Source organism: Petaurus breviceps, unplaced genomic scaffold, assembly GCF_028583685.1.
Source record: "Petaurus breviceps papuanus isolate PSGF00001 unplaced genomic scaffold, PetGlider_PUasm1.0 90731, whole genome shotgun sequence".
Classification (NCBI taxonomy): Eukaryota; Metazoa; Chordata; class Mammalia; order Diprotodontia; family Petauridae; genus Petaurus; species Petaurus breviceps.
In genome coordinates this window covers 11,603,730-11,628,075 of record NW_027187325.1, presented here as the reverse complement: position 1 = coordinate 11,628,075, position 24,346 = coordinate 11,603,730, and the positions used below count along the sequence as shown (strand labels likewise).

Sequence of the window (24,346 nt, the reverse complement as noted above, 5' to 3'; positions counted from 1 at the left end):
ATTTTTTCTAGTTTGATCAGATAATTATATTAAATTATTTTATAGAATTTTAAAGTACTGGTCAAATCTCTTAATGTCATGAGTCAGATAATTAATTTATTATTATTATTTTTTTATTTTTTTGCTTTTTGGAGAGGGGAAGGCAGGGTAGTTGGAATTAAGTGACTTGCCCAAGGTCACATGGCTAGTAAGTGCTAAGTGTCTGAGGCTACATTTGAACTCAGGTCCTCCTGACTCCAAGGCTGGTGCTCTATTCACTGCACCACCTAGCCACCCCAAGTCAGATAATTAAGATGGTAATAATATCCTAAATTAGATTTCTCTTTCAGACTGTACCATTAGAATATGCAGATCCCTAAAATGCAATATAGTCTTTAATAATAGATTTGGAAATTTTGTTGAAGACATTTGGTTGAATATCTCTCCCCAGAAATAATTCCTTCTGTGCCTGAAAGATGCTTATCAGCTTTGCGGTGCCTGTTCTAGTTATATATGCTAATGAACCAGCCAAATAGACTCTCTATACATCATAGTTAGGGCACTAGAAATCCCCTATGTGTTTTTTCCTATTAGAACTTATAATGTTATTAACAATATAATAACACATTTGAACTCTCTGCTGAACTTTTGGCCAGCACACTCAGACATTTATTAAGTGCCTTCTATGTGGTCTGTGTTAAGTACTAGGGATGCAAAGACAAAAGTGAAATATTTCCTGTCCCCAGGAAGCTTATCTTCTAATGTGAAAGATCACGTGTGTATATGCAGAGAGGCTGTCTAAGGCACCCTGTATTTATACCAGACCCTGTTACATGAACACACATATGTGTATACATGCATATATGTGCAGTTATCCCTTCCCCATCATGACTTTCCCCACTGTGATTTCTGTATATCATGGGTCAGCATAACAAATTAAGTGGGAATTTTGGGGGAATTTTGTGTAAACCTCAGACAACCTGCAAAGACCAGCAGATGACACAGAAAAAGTTTAGAAACTCAGAAATGCATGAAATATGTGCATAATATTGTATAATATCAAATATTTTATCTTTTAGGGTACTGTAAATACCCCATGAAAGAAAAGAAAAAATTCAGACTTCTTCTGTGGTACAAAGGGAGGGCCAAAAAATTTCATGTGGTTTTTCCAGACCACAGGGATGTTGTGCCCCCCTGTGATGTGGAAGGGATCATGGTATATGTGCATATACACATATATGTGAATACACATGCATATACATATATATGTATCATGAAATGTATTTAAAATACATAAAATTTTTAGGAGCTAGTGGGTGGAAAAGACACATGCCTCTGTTTTATTCTTAAATTGATATGATCAAAAGACCATAAAAACAAATTTATTCCCATGGTTATATGATTTTAGCATGTTCATGGAAGAGATCTTTGAAGCTACATTTTGCTCTGGCAAATCAGTTATTTTTATGGTCAGTAAACTCAGTAGGATCTTGTATTATCTGTACCTTTCACCTAGTTCTTTGATTGTAACCATGTCTGCTGAAGAATACTGCGAAAGCCTATTTGTTCTTTCATATTTTTAGCAAGCATACCACGTAGACATGTTATGAGATATTTTTTACAAGGACTTTGTACAGATTAGACAGTAAGCATATGGGTCAGTAGTTCTTGATGTTCTTGTAGTAACTTAGTCAATGGTAATACGACTTGATTCATTTCAATTTATTTGGTCTCCTCCCTTCTTTCAGGTAGTTTGAAAATAAATCCCTCAATAGTGTCAAAATTGAGATTCATCCAGCATGGGTTTTTCTCTGTATATACTATATCTCTTTCAACTGTGGAAATAGAAAGACTGAAAAAAATAGTCCTTGTATCCAAGGAGCTTTTAGACAAATAAGGATATCCGACACTTAGACAAGTATGGCCAGATTGGAACGTGATGCGGCAAAGGACATGTCCGGAGTTTTTGATGGAAGTTGGAGGAGAAGGGGATTCCTAGGGGAGTTGGAGAAGGCTTCATGGAGAAGATAACCAAAGTTATCTTATATAATGTATAATATATATCTTATAAGGAGGGGAAGGATTTCAATGGAAAAGATGTGCATTTTATACACGTGGGAATGACCTGCACAATTGTGTGGAGATAGGAGCTGGTATAGTTCAGTTTGGCTACCACATGAAATGTATGGGGGGTAATAGTATGGAATAAGGCAGGAAAGGTTCTTTGGAAACAGATTATTTTAGGGCTTTAAGTGACAGGCTAATAAGGAGGTTTTCTTTTTTTTTTTTATCTTAGAGGAAATAGGACTTTGAAGGTTTTTGAAAGCATGAAGAAAGCAAAGAAGGGAGGGAGGAAGTTACAGAGGAAGACAGGAAGGAAAGAAAGAAGGAAGGAAGGGGTGGAGGGAGAAAACAAGTATTTCTTAAGCACTTAGGGTGTGCTAAACAGTTTACAAATAACCCATTTGATCTTCACAGCAACCCCGGAAGGTGGCTACTGTTATTATCCCTGTTTTGTAGTTGTCCAGAGTCACACAGCTAGTAAGTGTCTGAGGCCAGGTTTGAACTCAAGTTCAAACTCAAGTCCTCCTGACTACAATTTGAGGACAACTGCACCAACCAGCTGCCTCTAGGAGGAAAACAGGGGAGTGAAACGGTCCTATTAGAATGATTATTTTGTCCACTGTGCAAGAAGGTGCCTTGGAGAGGGAAGAACCTGTAAGTGAAACTCCTATTATAATAGTTCAGGCAAGGGATATAAAAGGCTTGAATTAGGGTGGTGTCGATTGGAGTGGAAAGGAAGAACGAGATGGTGAGAGATAGTTTAGAAAGGAAAAGAGAAGATATGTAATGGTGGTACTCTCAGCAGAAAGAGGGGCATTAGGAGGAAGGATGAGTTTAGGGGGGAAGAAGACGAGGTCAGCTTTGGACTCCTGTTTGAATGCTAACAGGACTTCTAGGTAGAGTCATCTAGCCATTGGTGGTATGGGACTGGAGTTGAAAACAGATTAAGATTGGAGATATTAATTTGGGGGTCATCTGTGTAGAAATTACAATTGAAAATGTGGAAGTGGAAAAGATCGCCAGGGGAGTGTAAAGAGAGGAGAGAAGAGAACTCAGGGCAGATCCCCATGGGACACTCACTCGTGGAATCAGGAAGAGTAATTCAGACCCATGTTGGAGACTGAGCAGGAAGACAGATGAGGAGAACCAGGAGAGTATAATGTCAGACAAGATGAAGGAGGGTTGGTCAGTGTTGTGAAAGTCTGCAGGAATGTAACAGAAAGGACCTTAGGGCCAATCACATTCAGTCCCTTCATTTTACAGGTGAGTAAACTGAGTCTCACAGAGGTTAAAAGACTTGCCCAAGGCCACTTGGTACTCCAATTTGAGTACTTTCCATTCAAAGTAGGATGAAGACAGAATAACTGGCTATGAAATTTGGGAATTAGGATATTGGTGACTTTGGGAGAAGCTGTTTCCATATAGTTATGGAGATAGAAGTACTTAAGAGACATTACGGGTGAATGTTTTTTTCTAGGTGTTTAGCAGAGAAGGGAATAGATGTTTAAGATAATAATTTGAGGGAAGTGGGGAAGGAGGAATTAAGGGATACCTAACCGTGTTTGTTCAGGGGGAGGAGAAGACAGGAAGACCTTAGATATAAGAGGGAGATGCCTTGAAGCTAGGTTTTTGTAGAATGTAGGAAAAGAATGAGATCTGGAACCCAGTTGGAAGATTTTACTTTCATGAGGAGAAGGACCATCTCATCCTCCAACTTAGGGCATAGGGAGATCTTTAGAGTGGGAACAAATAGATTACAGAATTCACACTCTTCCCAGGAAAGTAGATAGTCATATGTTGAGAGACAGGGGAATGGGGTGGAACTGGGGTCTTAAGAAGAAGGGAAAAGATTTGGGCTGGCCACCACGGGGACTGAGACAGGGAGTCATTCAGTGAATAAAAGATGGTAGTGGTGAGGTTAGATAGCATGAATTCATGGTGATCTTTTTTTAACTTCACTTACTCCAATAGTGGAAAGAAGCTTAGGAGTAGGACAGAACAAAATTGATGGGGCTGATAGTCCGAGAGTCCAAAAGACATTTTGTTTACATAACGTAAATAGCTCCAAATAGTGATTATGAAATTCTGCATTAATGTTTTACAAAATCGCAAAGATATTGGTCACACTCTCATTGACCACATGGGGGGTCCACATTGGCTCACTGGTAACACAGGCTGGATTTATCTTTTAACATGAAAGAGTTAGCCTTTAGATTATCAGTCACAATGTGTGGTATTCAAAGAAGTCTGCTGCATATAAACTTCTTCATCTCAGCAGATAGTTGAGAAGGACCTTGACACAGAGATAGCTACACGATACAGTGGGTAAGATTGTTGGGTTTTCACAATAATACCTGACACAAATACTATTTATGTGACTCTGGGAAAGCCATTTAATTTTTCTCAAACTCAGTTTTCTCATTAGTAAAAAGCGAGGATCGAATGAGGTAGCCCGCAAAGTGTTTTGCAAGCCTTAATGCACTACATAAATGTGGCTGTTATCAAAGAAGTTCATTTCATCATTTTTAGTGACTGTGCTCAAAGATAATTAAGTTTGGGGACTGAGTACTTCAATATGCAAAGTCCATCCTCTAGAGTAGTATTATTTTAGTTCCAGTTGAAATACTACTAAATGTATAAAGGAAAGACATATGTTGAATTTAAAGGAAAGAGTTTTGTACTTTGCCCTTAGTAAATGGGGTCAGCATGGAAAAACAATGAAATTAGAAGAATCCACTACCCACCATCAAAGCCTTATTCAATAAGCTTTTGCCAGGGTTAGGATTATTGATGGAAGACAATGAAATATTTCTATACCCCACACATAGTTGCCATAAGGACATCATTAGATAAACTATTTACATTTAATTGACAAGAAAAAATAGTTGCACAAGTCTACAGTGTTTAAAGCAGTCACGTGCTAGAAATTTCATTGAGGGTGATATGAGTAAAGTATTGATTTCAATTTTATTGTATTTAGATCTTAATTTCATTATAATAGGTAGCATGGAGTAGTAGATAGGGAACTGGGTTCAAGCCACACCTCTGACAGATAACTGTTTTCAAATAATTTACCTTATTATTGCCTTAAGCAATTCTCTGAGATTAAGTTTTATTAGAAGACCTACATGGATGACGGACATTCCTGATGTCAAAGAAATCACAAGCAGGTCTCATTCCTATCCCTATCATATTTATATTTTAATATTATACACTATCACACAACACAAAATAAAAATAGGCAGCATGGATCATAATATTCATTTTTATTATGATACATAAAAACTGCTATGTGAAAAGAACTGTATTTTTTTAAAAGATATAAGCAATTTCTAGATGCAGCTTCAATCCCATCTTTACTGTCTCAATAATTCCCAAAAGCAAATACGTTTCTCTGATAAGTTCAGATTGGTTCGTTTTATTTTTTTTGCTAATTTTGGAATTTTATTACTTTATTTTCAATCCTTTCTGTCTTCCAGATAAAGACCATCTTAAGTGGCTTTATTATAAGAGGCTACTTGGGAAAGTGGACCCTCTTAATCAAAACTGTTACCCTGGTCCTGGTGGTATCTTCTGGTCTCAGCCTCGGGAAGGAAGGCCCTTTAGTACATGTGGCTTGTTGCTGTGGTAACTTCTTCAGTAGCCTGTTTTCCAAGTATAGCAAGAATGAGGGAAAGAGGAGAGAGGTGAGTTGGGGAAAGCTTTCTTTGGGAGCTCACACTCCATTTCAGTGATGGACTTGGCACTAATGTGTGAATATTTGCATCGTAGGTACTTTCAGCGGCAGCTGCTGCTGGGGTCTCCGTTGCTTTCGGTGCACCCATCGGCGGTGTACTCTTTAGTCTTGAAGAGGTGAGAATAAACAACTTAGAGGAATGGTTTGGGGTGAGGGTGGACAGAAGAGTGGTGTCATCATGAAATGATTTGATGATTGTTGAAATAATAGAATATACTTTTGAATTTCCTGGCCTTAAATTTTAGGAAAATTACACAGAGGTTAGTTATAGGTCACCCACCAGCTTTTATCTTTTTCAGTTTTAAGAATTAGTTTTTGCTATTGTATAAGAGTTTACTTGAAAAAAAAAAAAAGCCTACACCAACCCTCCTTTATCCATAATGGAGTCTTTTCTTAGGATTTCAATCTTTATTTTTCTTACTCTTTTTTTTATTTTTTATTTTTTTAAAGCAATTGGGGTTAAGTAACTTGCTCAAGGTTACACGGCCAGTTATTATTTCTGGGTGTGGTGCTGAGTATCTGAGCCCGGATTTGATCCAGGTCATCCTGATACTGGAGCCGGTGCTCTTACTCGCTGAGCCACCTGGCCGCCCCTAAGCAATTGGGGTTAAGTAACTTGCTCAAGGTTACACGGCCAGGTGTTTCTGGGTGGGTGCTAAGTGTCTGAGCCCGGGATTAGATCTCCAGGTCTTCTCAACACTGGAGCCGGTGCTCTTACTCGCTGTGCTACCTGGCCGCCCCTATTTTTCTTACTCTTAGAATAGTGTAAGTGTACTCTAAGAATTCTGGGGGATTGCTTTCATAGTAGGGGCCATATCCCACCATGACTAAACTGTGCTTGTGTCTTTCCCTTTTAATATTCCTATCTTTTCAAAACAGTAGTGGATCAAATCAAAAACAAAACAGAACTCAGAAACTAAATAAAATTTTCTGGTTATGATGTTAGATTTGGTTAAATTCATTTAAGTGTTTTTGCTGATGTATCTTACTCACATGTAAAATGAAATGAATGAGTTAGCTTTGGTGTTTGGGACTTATACCATTTTTTTGAGTGATAAGCACCTGAATGTAACCGCAAGATGTTAGAATTTGGGAGACCTTCCCTTAGTCCACCTTTTTCACTTTATTTAATGAGGAAACTGAGTTCAAGAGAGGTGAAGTTATTTGCTCAAAATACTAAATAAATATGAGTAGCTAGGTGGTGCAGTGCATAGAATGCCGGGTCTGGAGTCAGGAAGACCTGAGTTGAAATTTGACCTCAGACACTTACTAGCTGTGTGAGTCTGGACAAATCACTTAACCCTGTTTGCCTCAGATTCTTCATCTATAAAATGGTCTGGAGAAGGAAACGGCAAATTATTTTAGTATCTTTGCCAAGAAAACTCCAAATGGGGTCACAGAGTCAGATATAACTGAAACGACTTAACAACTGAATAAATGTAAGTTATTATTATTATCTGCAATAATAATAATTATTATTTTTGCCTGGGGTACCATGGCTACTTTATGAAAGATGATTCTAATCTAGCATGCTTTCAACCTTATTGTCATGCATTTTGGCCTGAGATACAAATTTTGCCCTTCTCTGGCTAATCCTAATTATCTCTGTTTATTTGTTTCAGGTCAGTTATTACTTTCCCTTAAAAACTCTTTGGAGGTCATTTTTTGCTGCCCTGGTGGCTGCTTTTACCCTGAGGTCCATCAATCCCTTTGGGAACAGCCGTCTGGTTCTCTTTTATGTGGAATACCACACACCCTGGTATATGGCTGAACTTTTCCCCTTCATCCTGCTCGGTGTCTTTGGAGGTCTCTGGGGGACCCTTTTTATTCGCTGTAACATTGCCTGGTGTAGGAGACGGAAGACCACACAGCTAGGAAAGTATCCTGTGTTGGAGGTCATTGTGGTGACAGCCATCACTGCCATAATCGCCTATCCTAATCCCTACACTCGCCAGAGCACCAGTGAGCTCATCTCTGAGCTGTTCAATGACTGTGGAGCCTTGGAGTCCTCCCAGCTCTGTGATTACATCAATGATCCCAATATGACCAGACCCGTGGATGACATTCCTGATAGACCAGCTGGGCCTGGGGTTTATACCGCAATGTGGCAGCTGGCTTTAGCCCTCATCTTCAAAATCATCATTACAATATTTACTTTTGGCATGAAGGTAAGGAAGAAGGAATCGAGATAAAGACCACATGAAATGTCTGGGTTAACTGTCTAATATATGAGGGGGAAAAAAGAAACGTAATTAGAAATCAGGACAACCACTGACTGACATGGTAGCAGGTAGAAGGAACTGGACTGTGTATTTATCTTAGCTTACATGATTAGCTGCTGAACTACACTTTGAAAAGTCTCATAGATGTTCCTTGTGAGAGGAAAGCCCAAATTATCAAGATTTAAAATGATGGTGTTGGTGGGTTATGGCCACCATTAGAGAAGATTGGAACATCTTGGTAAAGAAACAAAACAAAACAGCTCCCCATCTGTCACTTGAGGAAAACTCTTAAAAAGTTTCCCCCAAACTCTCAGCATATAGGCAGCAATTTCAGTCATAAAATAAGAGAATCTTAGAGTTATGGGAAACCTTAGAAGACATCTACTAACAGTCTCTTTACCTACTATAGGAATCACCTCAAATAATAATTTTTCTGTGTTTCAGATGAAAAAAATATTGGCTTCTGTTAAAAACTCTTCATTAATTTCCTCTGTTTCCTTAGTCAGGGTCACTTAACCTTTCAGGGCCTTGGTTTACTCCTTTATAAAGATGAGAAGATTGGACTTGGTCTTTCACGTCTTTTCCAGCTCTGAAATATTGCATGATTTCATGGTTTGTGAGGAGATATACTTAGAAGAAACATAAGTGTTCAAATGATATCAAGTAATGCATTTTGTTGATCACATGTAAGTGTGTGTGACCCTCCCAGGGGGTCAATAACCATGGTGGTTCAGGTGTATATTGGGTCCAGAATGCTGTTGTTGGGCAGATTCTCAGGGCCTGAGTGGGAAGGGGGACCTTAGGAGCAGTCAGTCAGTGGGTGGTCTGGACTGTGACTCCCCTTATCGGCCCCAAGGACACTGTGATTAGTAAAGTTTGCTATCTTAAACACCTGGATTAGATGAAGTTTGCCAAGCACATAGTTTGTTAACCTTGCCTTCCTTGCTCTAAATGGAGCTGAACCAAGACAGTTGTTGGGTGCCTAGGAACTCCCTAGAATATAGCAGGTCATCAGCGGTCAAACTTCTGTCGGCTAGAGCCTAGCAAAAAGTCAGTGCTGACATGGGTATATTCTATCCATTTTAAAAAGCATTTATTAAGTGCTTGTTTGCTAGGCATTGTGCTGTGTTGTGGATATTAAAAAAAAAAAAAGAAACGGGTCCTTGCTGTCAAGTAACTTACATTTTACTGAATTGTGGGGATTATAAACTCTTAATTCTGTGTAGTGGCAAATACTCTTGCTGGAGAGGACCTGGTTTCCTGGTGAATGAATAACTGGATGGATCGTGGTAGGCTCGGTGTAGTAAGGTGAATTTTTGTTCACCTAAACAACCAAACAGAATAGCTCAGGCCTAGGATAGAGTGCCTGATTTGGGTGGGATATACTACCTCAGAAAGAGGGTGAGGGCACAGTCTCACAGCAATTAACTGTTGCCCATAATCATCTGTTTATGATATTGATCCATAAAAATTTGAGAAGTTTTAAAATTACTTATTTTTAGTTTTCGACATTCAGTTCCACAAGCTTTTGAGTTTTAAATTTTCTCTGCCTCCCTTCCCTCCTCTCTCCCCAAGACAGTGTGCAGTCCGATACAGACTGTGCATATGCATTCATATCAACCATTTTCACATTTGCCGTGTTGTAAAGAAGAATTAGACCCAATGGGATGAACCACAAGAAAGAAGAAATGAAAAAAAAAAAAAGAGCAAACAGTCTGCTTCGCTCTGCATTCAGACTCCATAGTTCTTTCTCTGGATGTGGATGGCATTTTTCATCATGAGCCTTTTGGAGTTGTGTTAGAACCTGGCATTGCTGAGAAGAGTTAAGTCTGTCAAAGTCAGTCCTCGCACAATGTGGCTGTAACTCTGTATAATGTTATCCTGGTTCTGCTCCCCTCACTCAGCATCAGTTCATTTCAGTTTCCAGGTTTTTCTGAAGTCTGCCTGCTCAACATTTTTTGTAGAACAATAGCGCTTCATGACATTCATATACATAGCTTGTTCATTTGTTTCCCAATCGATGGGCTTCCTCTCAATTTCTAATTCTTTGCCACCACGAAAAGAGCTGCTATAAATTTTTTTGTACATGTCATGTGGATCTCTTCCCCATATTTATGATCTTTTTGGGTTACCTAGAAGTGGTATTGGTCGATCGAAAGGTTTGCACGTTCTTATAGTGCTTTGGACACGGTTCCAAATTACTTTCCAAAATGGTTGGATCAGTTCACAACTCCACCGATAATGCATTGGTATTCCAATTTTCCCAAATCTTCTCCAGCATTTATCATTTTCCTGTTTTGTCATGTTAGCCAATCTGATAGATGTGATGTGGTACCTAAGAGTTGTTTTGATTTGTTATCTCTCTAATCAATAGCGATTTAGAGCATTTTTTCATATGACTATAGATAACTTTAATTTCTTCCTCTGAAAACTACCTATTAATATCCTTTGACAATTCACCATTTGAGTGTAATATAATATATTTATTGATATTTAAATTAAATTTATATAATTTATATAAATATAAATAAATTAATATATAATTTATCAATATATACCATAATTTGTTCAGCCATTCCCTAATCAAGGGATACCCCATTAGTTTCCACTTTTTCTTTGCCACTATAAAAAAGAGCTGCTATAAATATTTTTGTACATATGGTTCTTCTTCCTCTTCCTTTCATCTCTTTGGGACATAGGTTTTGGGTGGTGGGTTTTTTTTTTCATCTTCCTTGCTTTACCACAGCCAAAATGTAGGCTATGACTGTATTTAGGGAGCTTGGTCCAAGTTACTTCCTGTCAGGGATCCCTAGAGAGTACTGGGTTTCCAGCAAACGTCCCCTGAGAATTCATTTTAGTTGTTCCTGTTAAACAAAACTAGAGAAAATAGCTCTCTGTTTTTCAGAGACCTTTTGTTAAAATCTGCCCATAGTGAACTTCTAGAAATAATTTCACCAAGAGACCGGCTTGTTGAAAAGACTTTTTTTCTTTTCTTCAGACAATGGAATTGAGTTTTATCACTTGCTTTCAAGTCTATTTTTATGCATTGTTTCTTTTTGGCAGAAAAAAGAATCAGTTTTATCTGAGTGTGTATGAAAGTCAAACAAGACTTTTTTTTATTTTTTTGAGGGCTGGTAAGTTTGATTAAATGACTGACTGAAGGTTTCTGAGGATTGATCATCAGATATCCAAGGGACTCGTTTCTTACACTTCCATATCAGAACGATAGCATGTTTTTTGAAGAGAAGCGTCTGCTCCCCAAGAGAGGATTCTGACCTTTCTTTTGACTTGCCTGGGATGAAATGAACACAGAGCAAGGTGAACCCCTATATAGGGCATCATTTCCTCCAAAGGGCCCCCAGCTTTAGGGATCAGAGATAAGGAGTCAAAAGTAGCTGCTATTTATTAGCTGCAAGGCCTGTTTACTTTTGTAGTGCACTGATTAAGATCAGGGACAGGAATAATGAAAAAGACGCTTCATGAACAAAGGTCAAAAGCAGTCTCAATTTAAAGAAAAACAGTTGATCATAAAAATCTGGTATATTTTATAGTACTTTAAAATATCAGTAATAAACTCTCTTGAATGTATTTTTTAAATTTATAAAGAAACTAGAACATTCATGATTACAGTGATAATTAGCATTTTGTCCTGCCCTCCCCTCCAGGTAATAAAAAAATTCCCATAGTTCCTTTTGTTTATATGACACATCTGTTTCTTACAGCCCCATCTCTAAAATGTTCAGAATATTGTAGGAAAATTTGACAGGCTGGAGCAATTAGAACTTTCCTTTAAGGCAAAGTGGCTGTGTATTAAAGAGAATTAGTATTTTAAAAGTATGTTGGAAGATGGAAGGCTGCTGAGGGGAAAGGTTGAGTTTCTTTATTTTACCTGTGAGCAGTCAGGGCCCGCCCACCCCCACCTCACTAACCTTCCTTTCCCTTTTTCATGCTGTGCTTGACATTTAATTTTAAAATTCATTCTAAATGACACAGAAAGAAGAGAGATAAAGCAGCAGAAAATCTCTTATGGCAGAGACTCATTTCTACATGTTATTTGCAGTTGGGTTTATCACTTCTGTAATCCCTAACAAGCAAATCAGAGATATTGAAGAAGAGGAAATGAAAGTGAAAATCTCTTCTTTCAGGGTAATAGTGGACTGTGTAGTACATTTTGAAAGTATTAGAAATCAGTTATAATGGAAAGGGCATTGGACTTGGGATGTAAAAAACTCACTTTGGGGTCTGACTGTGCCACTCACTAACTGAGTGACGTTAGAGGAGATATTCTTTTTTTTTTTTTTCCAATTTATTTATTTACTTTTAGTTTACAACATTCAGTTCCACAATCCCTTGAGTTCCAAATTTTCTCCCCCATGGTGGCATGCAATCAGATGTAGGTTCTACAAATACCTTTGCAGTAAGTGTTAGTCAAGGAGAATTATAACCAATGGAATGAACAACAAGAAAGAAGGAACAAAACAAAAAAGAAAGAGCGAGAAGTTTGCTTCGGTTTTCATTCAGACTGTTGTTGTTGTTTCTCCGGATGTGGCTAGCCCTTTCCATCGTGAGTCTTTTGGAGTTGTCTTATAACCTTGCATTGCAGAGAGGAGCCCAGGCTATCAAAGAACTGATATGATGTGTCTGTAATTGTGTACAAAGTTCTCCTGGCTCTGCTCGAGGAGATGTTCTTTGAACCTCTGTTCCCTCATCTATGAAACACAGAAAATGTATGTATATAAATCAGATTAACACATGTGTATGATATCATCATATATATCATCATCTCGTCTCATCTCATAATAATATAATATAACAAATTATTAATAAGCTATTATATTAATAGCACTGATGATTATTGTATTACTAATATGTAAATACCTATATCAACTTTATTTTATATATGCATATATGTCACCTGTTTCATGTGGTTGTTTCTAGGAAAACTCATGGCAGACCTTAAGGGACATTCAGTAAACCTTGAATATACTCTTTCCTTCCTCATCTCCTCCCCTCAGAATTCCTACCTTCCATCAAAGCTCATTTAAAGCATCACGTTCTCCAATGAGGGCATTCTTTATTTCCTCGGCCACTAGAGCCTTCCTTCTGAAATCACTTTATTTTTACTTTGTATATGTTTTATATGTATCTGTAAACTTCTTCAGGGCAGGAACTGTTTTACTTTTGTCTGTGTGTCCTTAACAGCTCTCACAGTGCCTTTCAGATTCTGGGTGCGTAATGATTACTTGTTGGTTATATTTTTATTATATTATTATTATCATCTTTTAGGTCTAGAGCTGAAAAGAATTCCAGAGGTCATTTAGTTCATAAATGGGAGTTGTGGTTAACATTACATGACTGATTCAACAAGCTGAAAATTGTTTATCACTTTTAATGTTAATGAAACTTTTTCTCTCTCTCCTTTTCTTTTTCTCTCCCTCTATTCTTTCTTTTTCTCTCACTCTTGCTTTCTCTTTCTCATTCTGTCTGCCTCTCTCTGTGTGTCTCCTTGTCTTGTCTCTCTGTCTCTAATCTCTGTCTATCTCTTGTCTCTCTCTGTGTCTGCCTTTTGTAAGAAGGAATTGTCTAGGATTAAGAAAAGAGTTGGAATGATGCTTTCTACTAATTATAACCTTGTGATAGTTTGGTTGTTACAAGGGGTGTGTTCCTAAATGTTTAACACTCAGATTGAGGGTGAGTAGTGCAGAAGAGCTGTGTTGTTAACATTTTTCCTATCACTTTCTTAGATCCAGATAATCCCTAAAACAATAAATCAAACCATTATTTTTAGCTTGCACTGGTTGGGGCTGACTAGAGCACACCCCTGACTGTTAAAAATTCTCTGGGATATATGGGACATTCCAGCCCCTGTGCCTTAATGCCTTTGTTTTCTCTGTTTCATTGGAGATCCCTTCGGGCCTTTTCATTCCCAGCATGGCTGTGGGAGCCATGGCGGGCAGAATGGTGGGGATAGGAGTGGAACAGCTGGCTTACCACCACCATGACTGGATCATCTTCAGGAACTGGTGTAGGCCTGGAGCGGACTGTGTCACTCCCGGACTTTATGCGATGGTGGGAGCTGCAGCCTGCCTAGGTATGCTCCATGTGGGGTGGGAGGGCCAGTATGACTGAGTCCTTGTTTACGCTCATGCTGATCTTATATGCTTTATTTTAAAAATCAAAGTTGGCTAGGAATTGTAGGGCCTCAGACATGCAGGCTTTGTGGCCCCCAATTGTCATTCTTATTCTCATTTTGTTTCACCAAATATAAAAGTGGGTCAATCTTCAAAGGTTTACAAGGCATGGATTTTCCACAGTGACTTCCCTAAAAGGCCCAGTTGTGATGTAAGATGTAGAAAGATAGTCTGGCTTAGTACCTCTGAGAGGAAGAAAATAGTAATGTCGCTCTGGGACGGAGGATAACCTTCTCAAGCTTTTTTGGTGACTGACCTGGGAATGAGGACAGTAGGGCTTTAATCTTGACTCTCTTTTATTTTATCATCCCATTAGAGATGCTGAAATGAGGCTATGGCTGTCCTTCAAAGGAATGATGTTTTGTGTCTTTTTTTGTCCAAGGTAGATCGAGGTGAGGGACAGACTTATCTAGATTTATCTTTTCTAGCTGTCAATAAAAGTTGTGTAGATGCTAAGTTGTTAACATCTCATCTTCATTGATGGTGATGTAATTCAATTCACACTGTGTTTTCCCTGATTTTCTGATTTGGCTATCCACATAAAAGTTTGTGTGATTAAAACAAATCATCACTAGTGCCTCTTTTCTCTTTATACTTGATGGCCCAGTGGCCAGAGTATCAGGCCTGGGGTCAAAAAAGACCTGAGTTCAAATCCAGTCTCAGACACTTGCTAACTGCATGACCCTGTATGATAGCAGGCACCCTAGCATACCCAGGATGGCCTGCTAGCACAGGTTCTTTGCTCTGCTTCTCTAGGAAAGACTGCTCCAAAAGGGGTTAACAATCTCACTTTTAATTACATTTACTAGTTCAGAGGAAGGGTCAGCACCCTGAATGTCAGAGAAAATACAAGCAGAGGGGTGGCCAGGTAGCACAGCGAGTAAGAGCACCGGTCCCAGTGTCGGGATGACCTGGGGGATCAAATCTGGGCTCAGACACTTAGCACACACCCAGAAACACCTGGCTGTGTAACCTTGAGCAAGTTACTTAACACCAATTGCTTAGGGGTGGCCAGGTGGCTCAGCGAGTAAGAGCACTGGCCCCAGAGTAGGGATGACCTGGGATCGAATCCCGGGCTCAGATACTTAGCACTACACCCAGAAATAACTGGCCGTGTAACCTTGAGCAAGTTACTTAACCCCAACTGCTTAAAAAAAAAAAAGAAAATACAAACAGAGAAATTAGCATAGAGACCAACAGACAGGACTCAGACTGCTTGAATCAAAGCATCAAGAGAGCCTTTACATCTGAGCAGTCAGGGGGTCTGAACATATGGCTACTCCATTTCAATCAGGAAATCAAACAGTCCTTCTCATAAATGAACCCCCAAAACAAAATACCAACTCAGTGTATATATACACTTCTCAGAGCCAGAAGGCATCACAACCCCTGTGACTCAGGGTTTCATCAGCTTAGTGCCAAAAGGTGGGAAAGCCTTCCTACAAGTAAGCCTTCCCTAAGCAAGCTTCTCTTTAAGCAAGTTCCTCCCCCAGTGGGCTCTATATAATGAAGGATGTATCATGCCTGGGCACATAGGCCTAATAATGGGCAAGGAAGATCTTATATTCCATTAACCTTACACCCTGGGGAAGTCACATATCCCTGTTTGCCTCAGTTTCCTCATCTGTAACATGAACTGGAGAAGGAAATGGCAAACCACTCCAGTATCTTTGCCACGAAAACCCCAAAAGGGGTTACAAAGAGTCAGACACAGCTGAAAAGCAACAAAACAGCCAAGTTTTGTCTTTGCATTTTTTACCTCCTTGCGTTCTTATGCACTGGCTTCATTGCCTAGAATGGACCTTCCCGACATTTCCTATTGAAAGCCATTTCTTCCTTCAAGGCCCAGCTCAGGTTTGTCTACTTCATGAAATGTTCCCTGCTTTCCTTCTCTTCTCCTCTTTGCTGGAAGGGATGAAAATCTCCAGCCACACTGGCATCTCTTGTATCATTAACCATATTCTGACTTCTCTTAATAGACAGTTGTGAATAGGTCTTATCCTTTCTTTTCTCAATGAGATTATAGATGCTTTAAGACAGGGCCTGTCATTTCATTTTTGTATCCTAGTACTGAGTTTAATACCTTGCACAAGAGCGGGCACTTAAGAGGAAGCTGTGGTACAGTGGAAAGAAAGCTGGATGTGGAGTCAGAGGAGCTGCTTTCACATCTTGGCTTTGCCGCTTAGTACCTGGGTACTCTTGGACAAGGTACCTTCCCTCTGTGGGTCTCAGTTTTCTTGTCTGCAAAATAAGAGACTAGATGGTCTCTCAAGTCCCTTTCAGTTATAAAGCCGTGACCTGATAACAATGATCCGATACGCATGTACACAATAGAATTGAAGGGCAAGAGTTCTTTATAGAATTTCTGGTGAATCTGATGTGAATGTCATGAGTACTGATTCATAGCCCTGCCTGTTGAACTTTGTGAGCTCATAGCTTTAGGATAATAAGTGAGTATAGCTCTGTGTGTGTGTGTGTGTGTGTGTGTGTGTGTGAGATGTGTGTAAGATATAATAAGTGAATTTAAAAACAAAAGACAATAAATGAATTACTTTGTGAAATCCTCTTACATTGAAATAAGACAAGTCTTGTATAACAACATTTTAAAGTGAATTTAGACATTTTTCATGAACTCTCATTATTTTGCTTTAAAGCCAGTCATGGAGGATGGCCTCATTTTACTATGGGCAGATGGATCATTCATCTGACTGACTACTGACTGGAGATACCTTTTCTGACAATGACAGCAACTGGAGATATTTCTTCTCTAGTATGCCAGCTGTGGCAACATTAAAAATCTCAGTCTTTTTCATCCATTTATTGAAAGCTTTATTAAACTGTTATATAAATATGGTTTATTATGACTGTTGTGATTACTACTGCTAACCCTGGTTAATAGTTCTGCATGTAGTTAATATTTGGTCACATCAGGTTATTTATATTAATAATAATTAATATAATAATATATGGTAATAATATAGATTCTTAGGAGTGGTAGTCTATGGTGGCAGTGAAACCTATTAAAGGTTTATGAATATCATTACGTTAAATGACTAATAATGTCAATCTCCTTAGGAATGCCAAGGAACATAATTCCTGGTGGAGTGGACGGGAGGTTGGGTAGATGGGTAGATAGGGGTGGATGGATATACCATGATCAGCAATGATCATTACATGATCAGCAAAAAAAAATAATTGTTCAGCTTATTTTTGGTATGGAGGGGATAAACTCCAATTTGTTAAATAAGAAACCTTTAAATTCATACATCAGAAAGTATACATACTTGCTTAAACATACATACTCATCAGAAAGTGAGGCAGCTGGTCCTTGTGGGTGGTTTCTCAGATCTGGGACAATGCCTCAGCCACATAGACGACCTGTAGATAATGAGTGAAGAGTAAGTTCAGTGACTCAGTTTGAGATAACTTATTTCTCCCTCAAACTGGAGGACCTGAATCAGAGAATTGGGCAGGACTTAACTAGAATAAGTAATCTTATCTTTGTTATGTGTTATAATAATGACTGATATTTATATTGCATTTTCAGGCTGCCAGGTGGTACATTAGATAGAAAGCTGAACCTGGAGTCTAGAAGACTCCTCTTACTGAGTTCAAGTCTGGCCTCAGACACTGACTAGCTGTGTGACCCTGGGCAAGTCACTTAACCCTATTTTCCTCAGTTTCCTCATCTGTAAAATGAGCTGGAGAGGGAAATGGTAAAACCACTCTGGTATCCTTGCCAAGAAAATCCCAAATGGGGTCATGAAGAGTTGTATGTGACTGATATGACTGAAGAAAAGCATTATTTCATTTTGGTTTGCAAAGTGCTTTTTATACATGATCTCGTTTCAACTTCACAAAACCTCATGAAGGAACAATTAAAGATGCTTTTATTGCCTATTTTCAAAAGAGTAAATCCAGTAAATGATGGACAAGATTTAAACCTGGGTCTTTCTGAATTCAAGTTCAGAATTCTACCCTCTAGGCCATGTAGCCTTCTAGTACATATAATGTTTACATGTACTGTGTTTCCCCGATAATAAGACACTGTCTTATTATTTTTTTGGACAGAAAAACACCAGAGGGCTTATTTTCAGGGGAGGGCTTATTTTAATGAACATTGACAGCAATTTTAATAAACAGGTAAATGTGAACAAAAAAATGTACCTTTATTCAATAAGCAAATCACTGGGGAAGAACAGGATGATGCGCTCACTGCTGCAGCTCTTATTGGATGCAGCTCGGAGCGCGGCGTGAGTTTCACTACAGTAGCAATCTCAATAGGGCTTATTTTTGGGGAGGGCTTATTTTAGAGGAATCTTACACAGTAAGGGGAGGGCTTATTTTCGGGATAGGTCTTATTATCGGGGAAACACGGTATATATAATTTATATTAAATTATATTTATATGATTATATTCTATTTATATTGAAAATTTATAATTATATATGTATATATATATATACACAAAACAAAGGAGTTTGTCTGGACAAGCCTGCAGATCATTCCGAACCTTGGATCCTGATGAGATTTTCTTTCCTTTGCAGGTGGAGTTACCCGCATGACTGTTTCGTTGGTGGTGATCATGTTTGAGTTAACAGGAGGTCTGGAGTACATTGTGCCGCTGATGGCCGCAGCTGTGACGAGCAAGTGGGTCGCAGATGCGTTTGGAAAGGAAGGCATCTACGAGGCACACATCCACTTAAATGGTTACCCATTTTTAGATGTGAAGGATGAGTTCACTCACAGGACACTGGCCACTGATGTTATGAGGCCCAGGCGTGGGGAGCCGCCACTTTCTGTGCTCACTCAAGACAGCATGACGGTGGAGGACGTGGAGACGCTGATTAAAGAGACCGATTATAACGGCTTCCCGGTGGTGGTTTCCAAAGACTCAGAGCGCCTCATTGGTTTTGCCCAGAGGAGGGAACTCATTCTTGCCATAAGTGAGTAAAGAGAATGAACCCAGTATTTACTAAGAAGCTAATAGTGCTGTTAGCATCAAATGAAATTTGAAAAACAAATAATTTATAAGTAATGAAGAATCAAGACTTGGAAAAACTTGTTCAGGTGAAGCAAGACCTTATTTACTTAGCTGCCGTCTGACAAATGTTCAGCTTATGAATGACCTATGTATTAAACCTCTGTTCTGATCCTCTGGCCCATGGCCCCATCACCCCATCAGATTAGCTCCTAAGTGGAGGAAGGGGGGTGATGAGGTTAGAAGATGAGACTGATGGTGGAAGTGGTCAGACAGGTAGGAGGAGAATGAGGAGAGATAAGCATCCAGAAAACAGACTGGGCAGAGGACGAGATAGTGACCAGTCCCCCCCTCCCTCCCCCCAAAGGCTTTAGACAGGACAAGAAGGATGAGGATTGAGAAAAAGACTATTAGATTTGGCAATTAAGAGATCACTGGTAATGTATGTAGTAGCATTGTTAATTCAGATTACATGCTCTCAGTCCTAAATGATCCATTTACAACTGAGCCTTTAGGATAGAATCTGAATTTTAAGCTTGGAATAGCTTGTACACGGATGAGATTCATCTTGCTAATTCTTTATGGAGTTCAAATGAACCCAGATATCTTATTGTTGTACGTTACATATTTCACTTATCTGAGGAAAGGAGTCTGTAAGAGGATTTTCTTTTAGCTTAAGACCAGAAGCACTTAGTAACAGTAATCTGATAAAAGTTTTCAAATCTGCTGCCTTAATAAGAGCTAATACCTTTTGGATTCATACACAAAAGTCATAAAACTTTTAAATCAGGTGCTTCCACATCTTTTGAATAAAGTACAACATATAAAAAAATCTTTTGAATAAAGTATAATTCAAATGAATTGAGTAGCCAGGTGGCACAGTGGATAGAGCACCAACCTTGGAGACAGGAAGACTCTTCTTTCTGAGTTCAGATCTGACCTCAGACACGTCCTAGCTGTGTGACCCTGGGCAAGTCACTTAACCCTATTTGCCTCTGTTTCCTCATCTGTAAAATGAGCTGGAGAAGGAAATGGCAAACCACTTCAGTATCTTTACCAAGAAAACCCTAACAGGGGTCACAGAGTCAGCCATGACTGAAGTGTCTGAATAATAGCGACTATTTCCATACATTAAAGGATCGATGATTTCTTCAAGGAGGAGGTCAGATGATTCTTCTGGGGTTGACTGAGGCTTACAGAGGTTAAGTGATCCTGTGATTTTATGGTTTCCTCTTGGTTTCTTTCCTAGTTTTTTTTGTTAGTCTAATCTCACATAGAAGCAGGCCTTCTCCAGATCTGTTTTTTTCTTGGGGGATGTCAGCAGAGCTGTAGTGGGCTTTCACATTCAGCTTTACCCTGATTTTGTGCAATGGTAGAAGAATGTTTTCTCCTTTGCTATTTCTAATTCATTTCCTGATGATTACCAGCATTAGGCTTATTGAAACATAGATTGAACCCTGGAAGGGACTTTATGGAACATCTTGTTCAGTCCACTTATTTTACATGTGAGGAAACAGACTCAGAAGAGTGAAATAACAGCTAGGTGGTACAATAGATAGAATGTTGGACATGGAATCAGGAAGAACTGAGTTCAAGTATAGTTTTGGATACTTAGTAGCTATGAGACCCTGGGTAAGTCACTTAACCACTATCTACCTCAGTTTCCTTCCTCATCTGTAAAAATTGGAATAATAATAATAGCACTTAGATCTCAGTGTTGTTTTGAGGGCCAAATGAGCTAATATTTGCAAGATGCTTTGCAGACCTTGAAATGCAGTGTAAATGTTGGATGCTTAGCTGAACCAGGATTTGAATGTAGGTCCCAACTACAAATACTGTACTTAATTCCACTAGATCATGAAGATGTTGACTGATCATGACTGTATCATGGCTGATGATCTAAACCTGTCTTGGAACTATATTTATTTTCAACCATAATGGGATAGATTGCTTTGTGTTATGAATATCATACTATAATATAACATCTAACGTATATATCATAATATAATACAGTATAATACAATATAACATATCATATAACACAGCACCATAACATAATATAATGTCATGTAATATGCTAGGAAATGATATAATATAATATGAGATTATAATGAGAAAATAATCTCTAAACATAGTCCTGGACTGAAACTCAGCTGCCATTTTAAAAATGCATTTAGCATTTTATAAGATCATTCAGCCATTTTTTTCTTGTCAGTTTAGTGCTTCAGTATCTGTGAAAAGTTTAGTGTTATCTGCACTCTTGGAAAGCTGGCTATGTATTCTCCCTTTGGTGTGATATACGAAAATGTTACATAGACTAGTCTCATAGCATTCCTGATGGATTCCACTATAATCTTTCTCTGACCAGAGAAATCTTTTTTTTTATATTTACCCTCTGTTTCCTATCTGTAAGCCACTTTCTTATTCTTGTTTAAAAAAAAAAAAAACTCTTCTCTCGAATCCACGGTGATTCAATTTTTAAAAAATAAGCTTTTTGAAAATCTCAATAAAAGTTTTTCCACAGGGGCAGCTAGGTGGTGCAGTGAATAGAGTACTGGCCCTGGGGGACCTGAGTTCAAACTTGACCTCAGACATTTAACACCCACTAGCTGTGTGACCTTGGGCAAGTCACTTAACTCCAGTTGCCCTGCCTTCTCCCCTCCCCCCAAAAAAAGACAAAAGTTTATCTACTCGTTTCCCCTTACCCACTCTCTCAGTGATGTCAGACGTAATTTCATCTGACAGAAACTATAGTGCTTTTTTCACCTATGATTATATTTGTTTACATATTTGGGGTATCTTTTTTATAGGTTAGGGATAAATACAGAATTTCATTGTAATTCTTTTCTTTCAAATGGAGCCTGGGTTTGTTTGTTTTAAAATATTTTAATCACATGTCCTTTTTAAATATACAGCCTCTCCAAGGACTTTTAAGCAAAAGGTACAAATTGAAAAACCTCATTAAAGTAAGAAATGTCAATGAGCGAGCCACCCATTGTCTAGCTGAACAGGCACCTGCATAGGAAATACTGACTGATTACTGCTGAAACGCATTCCTCTAATCAAATGGTAAATCGTAATTGTCATCAGATTGTTAGAGAGGGAATTTAGGTTTATGAACTGATAGCTCTCTAGGTAGCAATGTTTGGAATGTCTATAGACAAAAAGTAAATGTAAACAACGTCTTTATGCTTTCAGTCTGTGGGGGAAAGGCAGTTGTATTTACCCTTGAGCAATCAGAGATGCTTGTCTTGTTACACTGGAGAGTTAGGAAGTGTCTGCCTCTCCAGGTATAAGGGAAGAAGTTCATTTCCTGCATTTGTGGAACTCTATGTCTTTTGGGGTTCTAGGAATGGCATCAGGATTACGGGATTTTAGAGTTGGGAGGGACTTCAGCAATCCTTGAGTCCAACCCACATCAGAATACAAGGATCCCACACTCGAGTCCAGCCCACATCAGAATACAAGGATCCCGCACTTGGTGCATACGTGCTGAGTGATCACTAGCATTTGTTGGGAGATCCCCGGTAAGGAGTAACCCCTTACCTCCTGTGGCAGCCCCTTTCAAGCACTCTGTTAGTTTCCCCTTACATCCAACCTAAATTTTTGCTTATTGCTCTTAGTTCTTCCCTGGGGTACCCAATGGACTAAGTCTTATCCCTTTTCCACATGGTGAGGAAGGAAAGAAGAAGATTTATGTAGCACCTATGCTAATGCAGGCATGGTGCTTTACAAACATCTCCTTTGATCCTTACAATAACCCTTCGAGGTAGGTGTTATTATTGTCCTCATTTTACAATGGGATGAACCACAAGAAAGAAGAAACAAAACAAAAAACATATTCAGACTCCATAGTTCTTTCTCTGGAGCTGGAGTCAGGAGGACCTGAGTTCAAATCCAGCCTCAGACACTTAACACGTACTTAGATGTGTGGCCTTGGGCAAGTCATTTAACAGTTGCCCCTCCAAAAAAAAAAGCAAAAAAAAAAGACATAAGATCAATTAGAATTTTTGCTTTCAATTCCTGGTCTTGCAAAGATTATATAATTCATATTAACAAATATTATTGAATACCACCTGTGTGCCTAACTCTGCATTCATGTTGGGATTGCTAAGCTTTTTACTGTATATCGTTAATGGTAACGTGTCATACCGGTTTGATCAAGAAATGATCCAACAGTAAGAAAAGCCTTGTTTCAAATCCTGCCTGTGACCCATATAGATGTATGACCCTGGCCAACAGCTCAGCAACCTCAGGCAGCTTTCTAAAAATATGTTATAGATGAGTAGGCAGTATGGAACAATGGAATCAACCAGTCAGTAAACACTTACTAGGTATCTGCTGTGTGCCAAGCATTGTGCTATGTCCCAGGGAGACAAAGAAAGGCATATAGCAGCTTCTGCTCTCAAGGAGCTCACAGTCTAAAGGGGAAGATAACATGCGAACAACTCTGTCCAGATAAGATGTATACAGGATAAATTGAAATCAGTAGAGGTAAGGCACTAGACAGACATATGGAGGATTGGGAAGGACTTCTTGTAGAAAGTGGGATTTTAATTAACTTGAAGGAAGCTAGAGAAGCCAATGGTGAAGGAAGGAAGGAAGGAGGGAGGGAGGGAGGAAGGAAGGAAGGAAGGAAGGAAGCCAGGAAGCCAGGAAGGAAGGAAGACATCTAGGCCTGGAGAACAGCCAGTGAAAATGCCTGGAGTTGAGATATGGCTTGTCTTCTTTGAAGGATAGGAGGAAAACCAGTGTTACTGGATTGCAGAGCACATGGTGGCATATAAGGTACAAGAAGATTAGAACGCTATGGTTTGGGGGGCAGGGAGGTTTAAAGGGATTTGGTTACTAAACAGAGGATTCTATATTTGACCCTGAAGGAAATTTCCATACTAGGAATTCCCTGTATTAACAAAATCACAGATTCAGACACGTTCTTCTCCCTGTCCCTTCCAAAAACTTCAGTGTTACCATCTGTAACCAGATAGAATATTAAATTGTATAAATCTTTATTTTGTGTAAATTTCTTCCTTCCATCTTCCCTCCCTCCTTCCTTCCTTTCTCTTTCCTTCCTTTCTCTTTCCTTCCTTCCTTCCTTCCCTCCCTCCTTCCTTCCTTCCTCCCTCCCTCCCTTCCTTCCTCCCATCCTTCCTTCCTTCCTTCCTTCCTTCCT

General features: G+C 39.0%; 1 protein-coding gene across 5 annotated transcripts in view; it reads left to right on the top strand.

Moving 5' to 3' along the window:
- The window catches only part of CLCN4 (chloride voltage-gated channel 4), a 97,737-nt gene that overhangs the window by 45,651 nt on the left and 27,740 nt on the right, over nt 1–24,346 (top strand). For all 5 annotated transcript variants that reach the window (XR_011164168.1, XR_011164167.1, XR_011164166.1 and 2 more), the window contains 5 exons: nt 5,523–5,729; nt 5,815–5,895; nt 7,402–7,947; nt 13,906–14,092; nt 18,740–19,138. Coding sequence is in view for 1 of the 5 variants with exons in the window: in XM_069066935.1 (XP_068923036.1) it covers nt 5,523–5,729; nt 5,815–5,895; nt 7,402–7,947; nt 13,906–14,092; nt 18,740–19,138 (1,420 nt within the window). In the remaining 4 variants the exon portion in view is untranslated. The remainder of the gene's footprint in view (nt 1–5,522; nt 5,730–5,814; nt 5,896–7,401; nt 7,948–13,905; nt 14,093–18,739; nt 19,139–24,346) is intronic.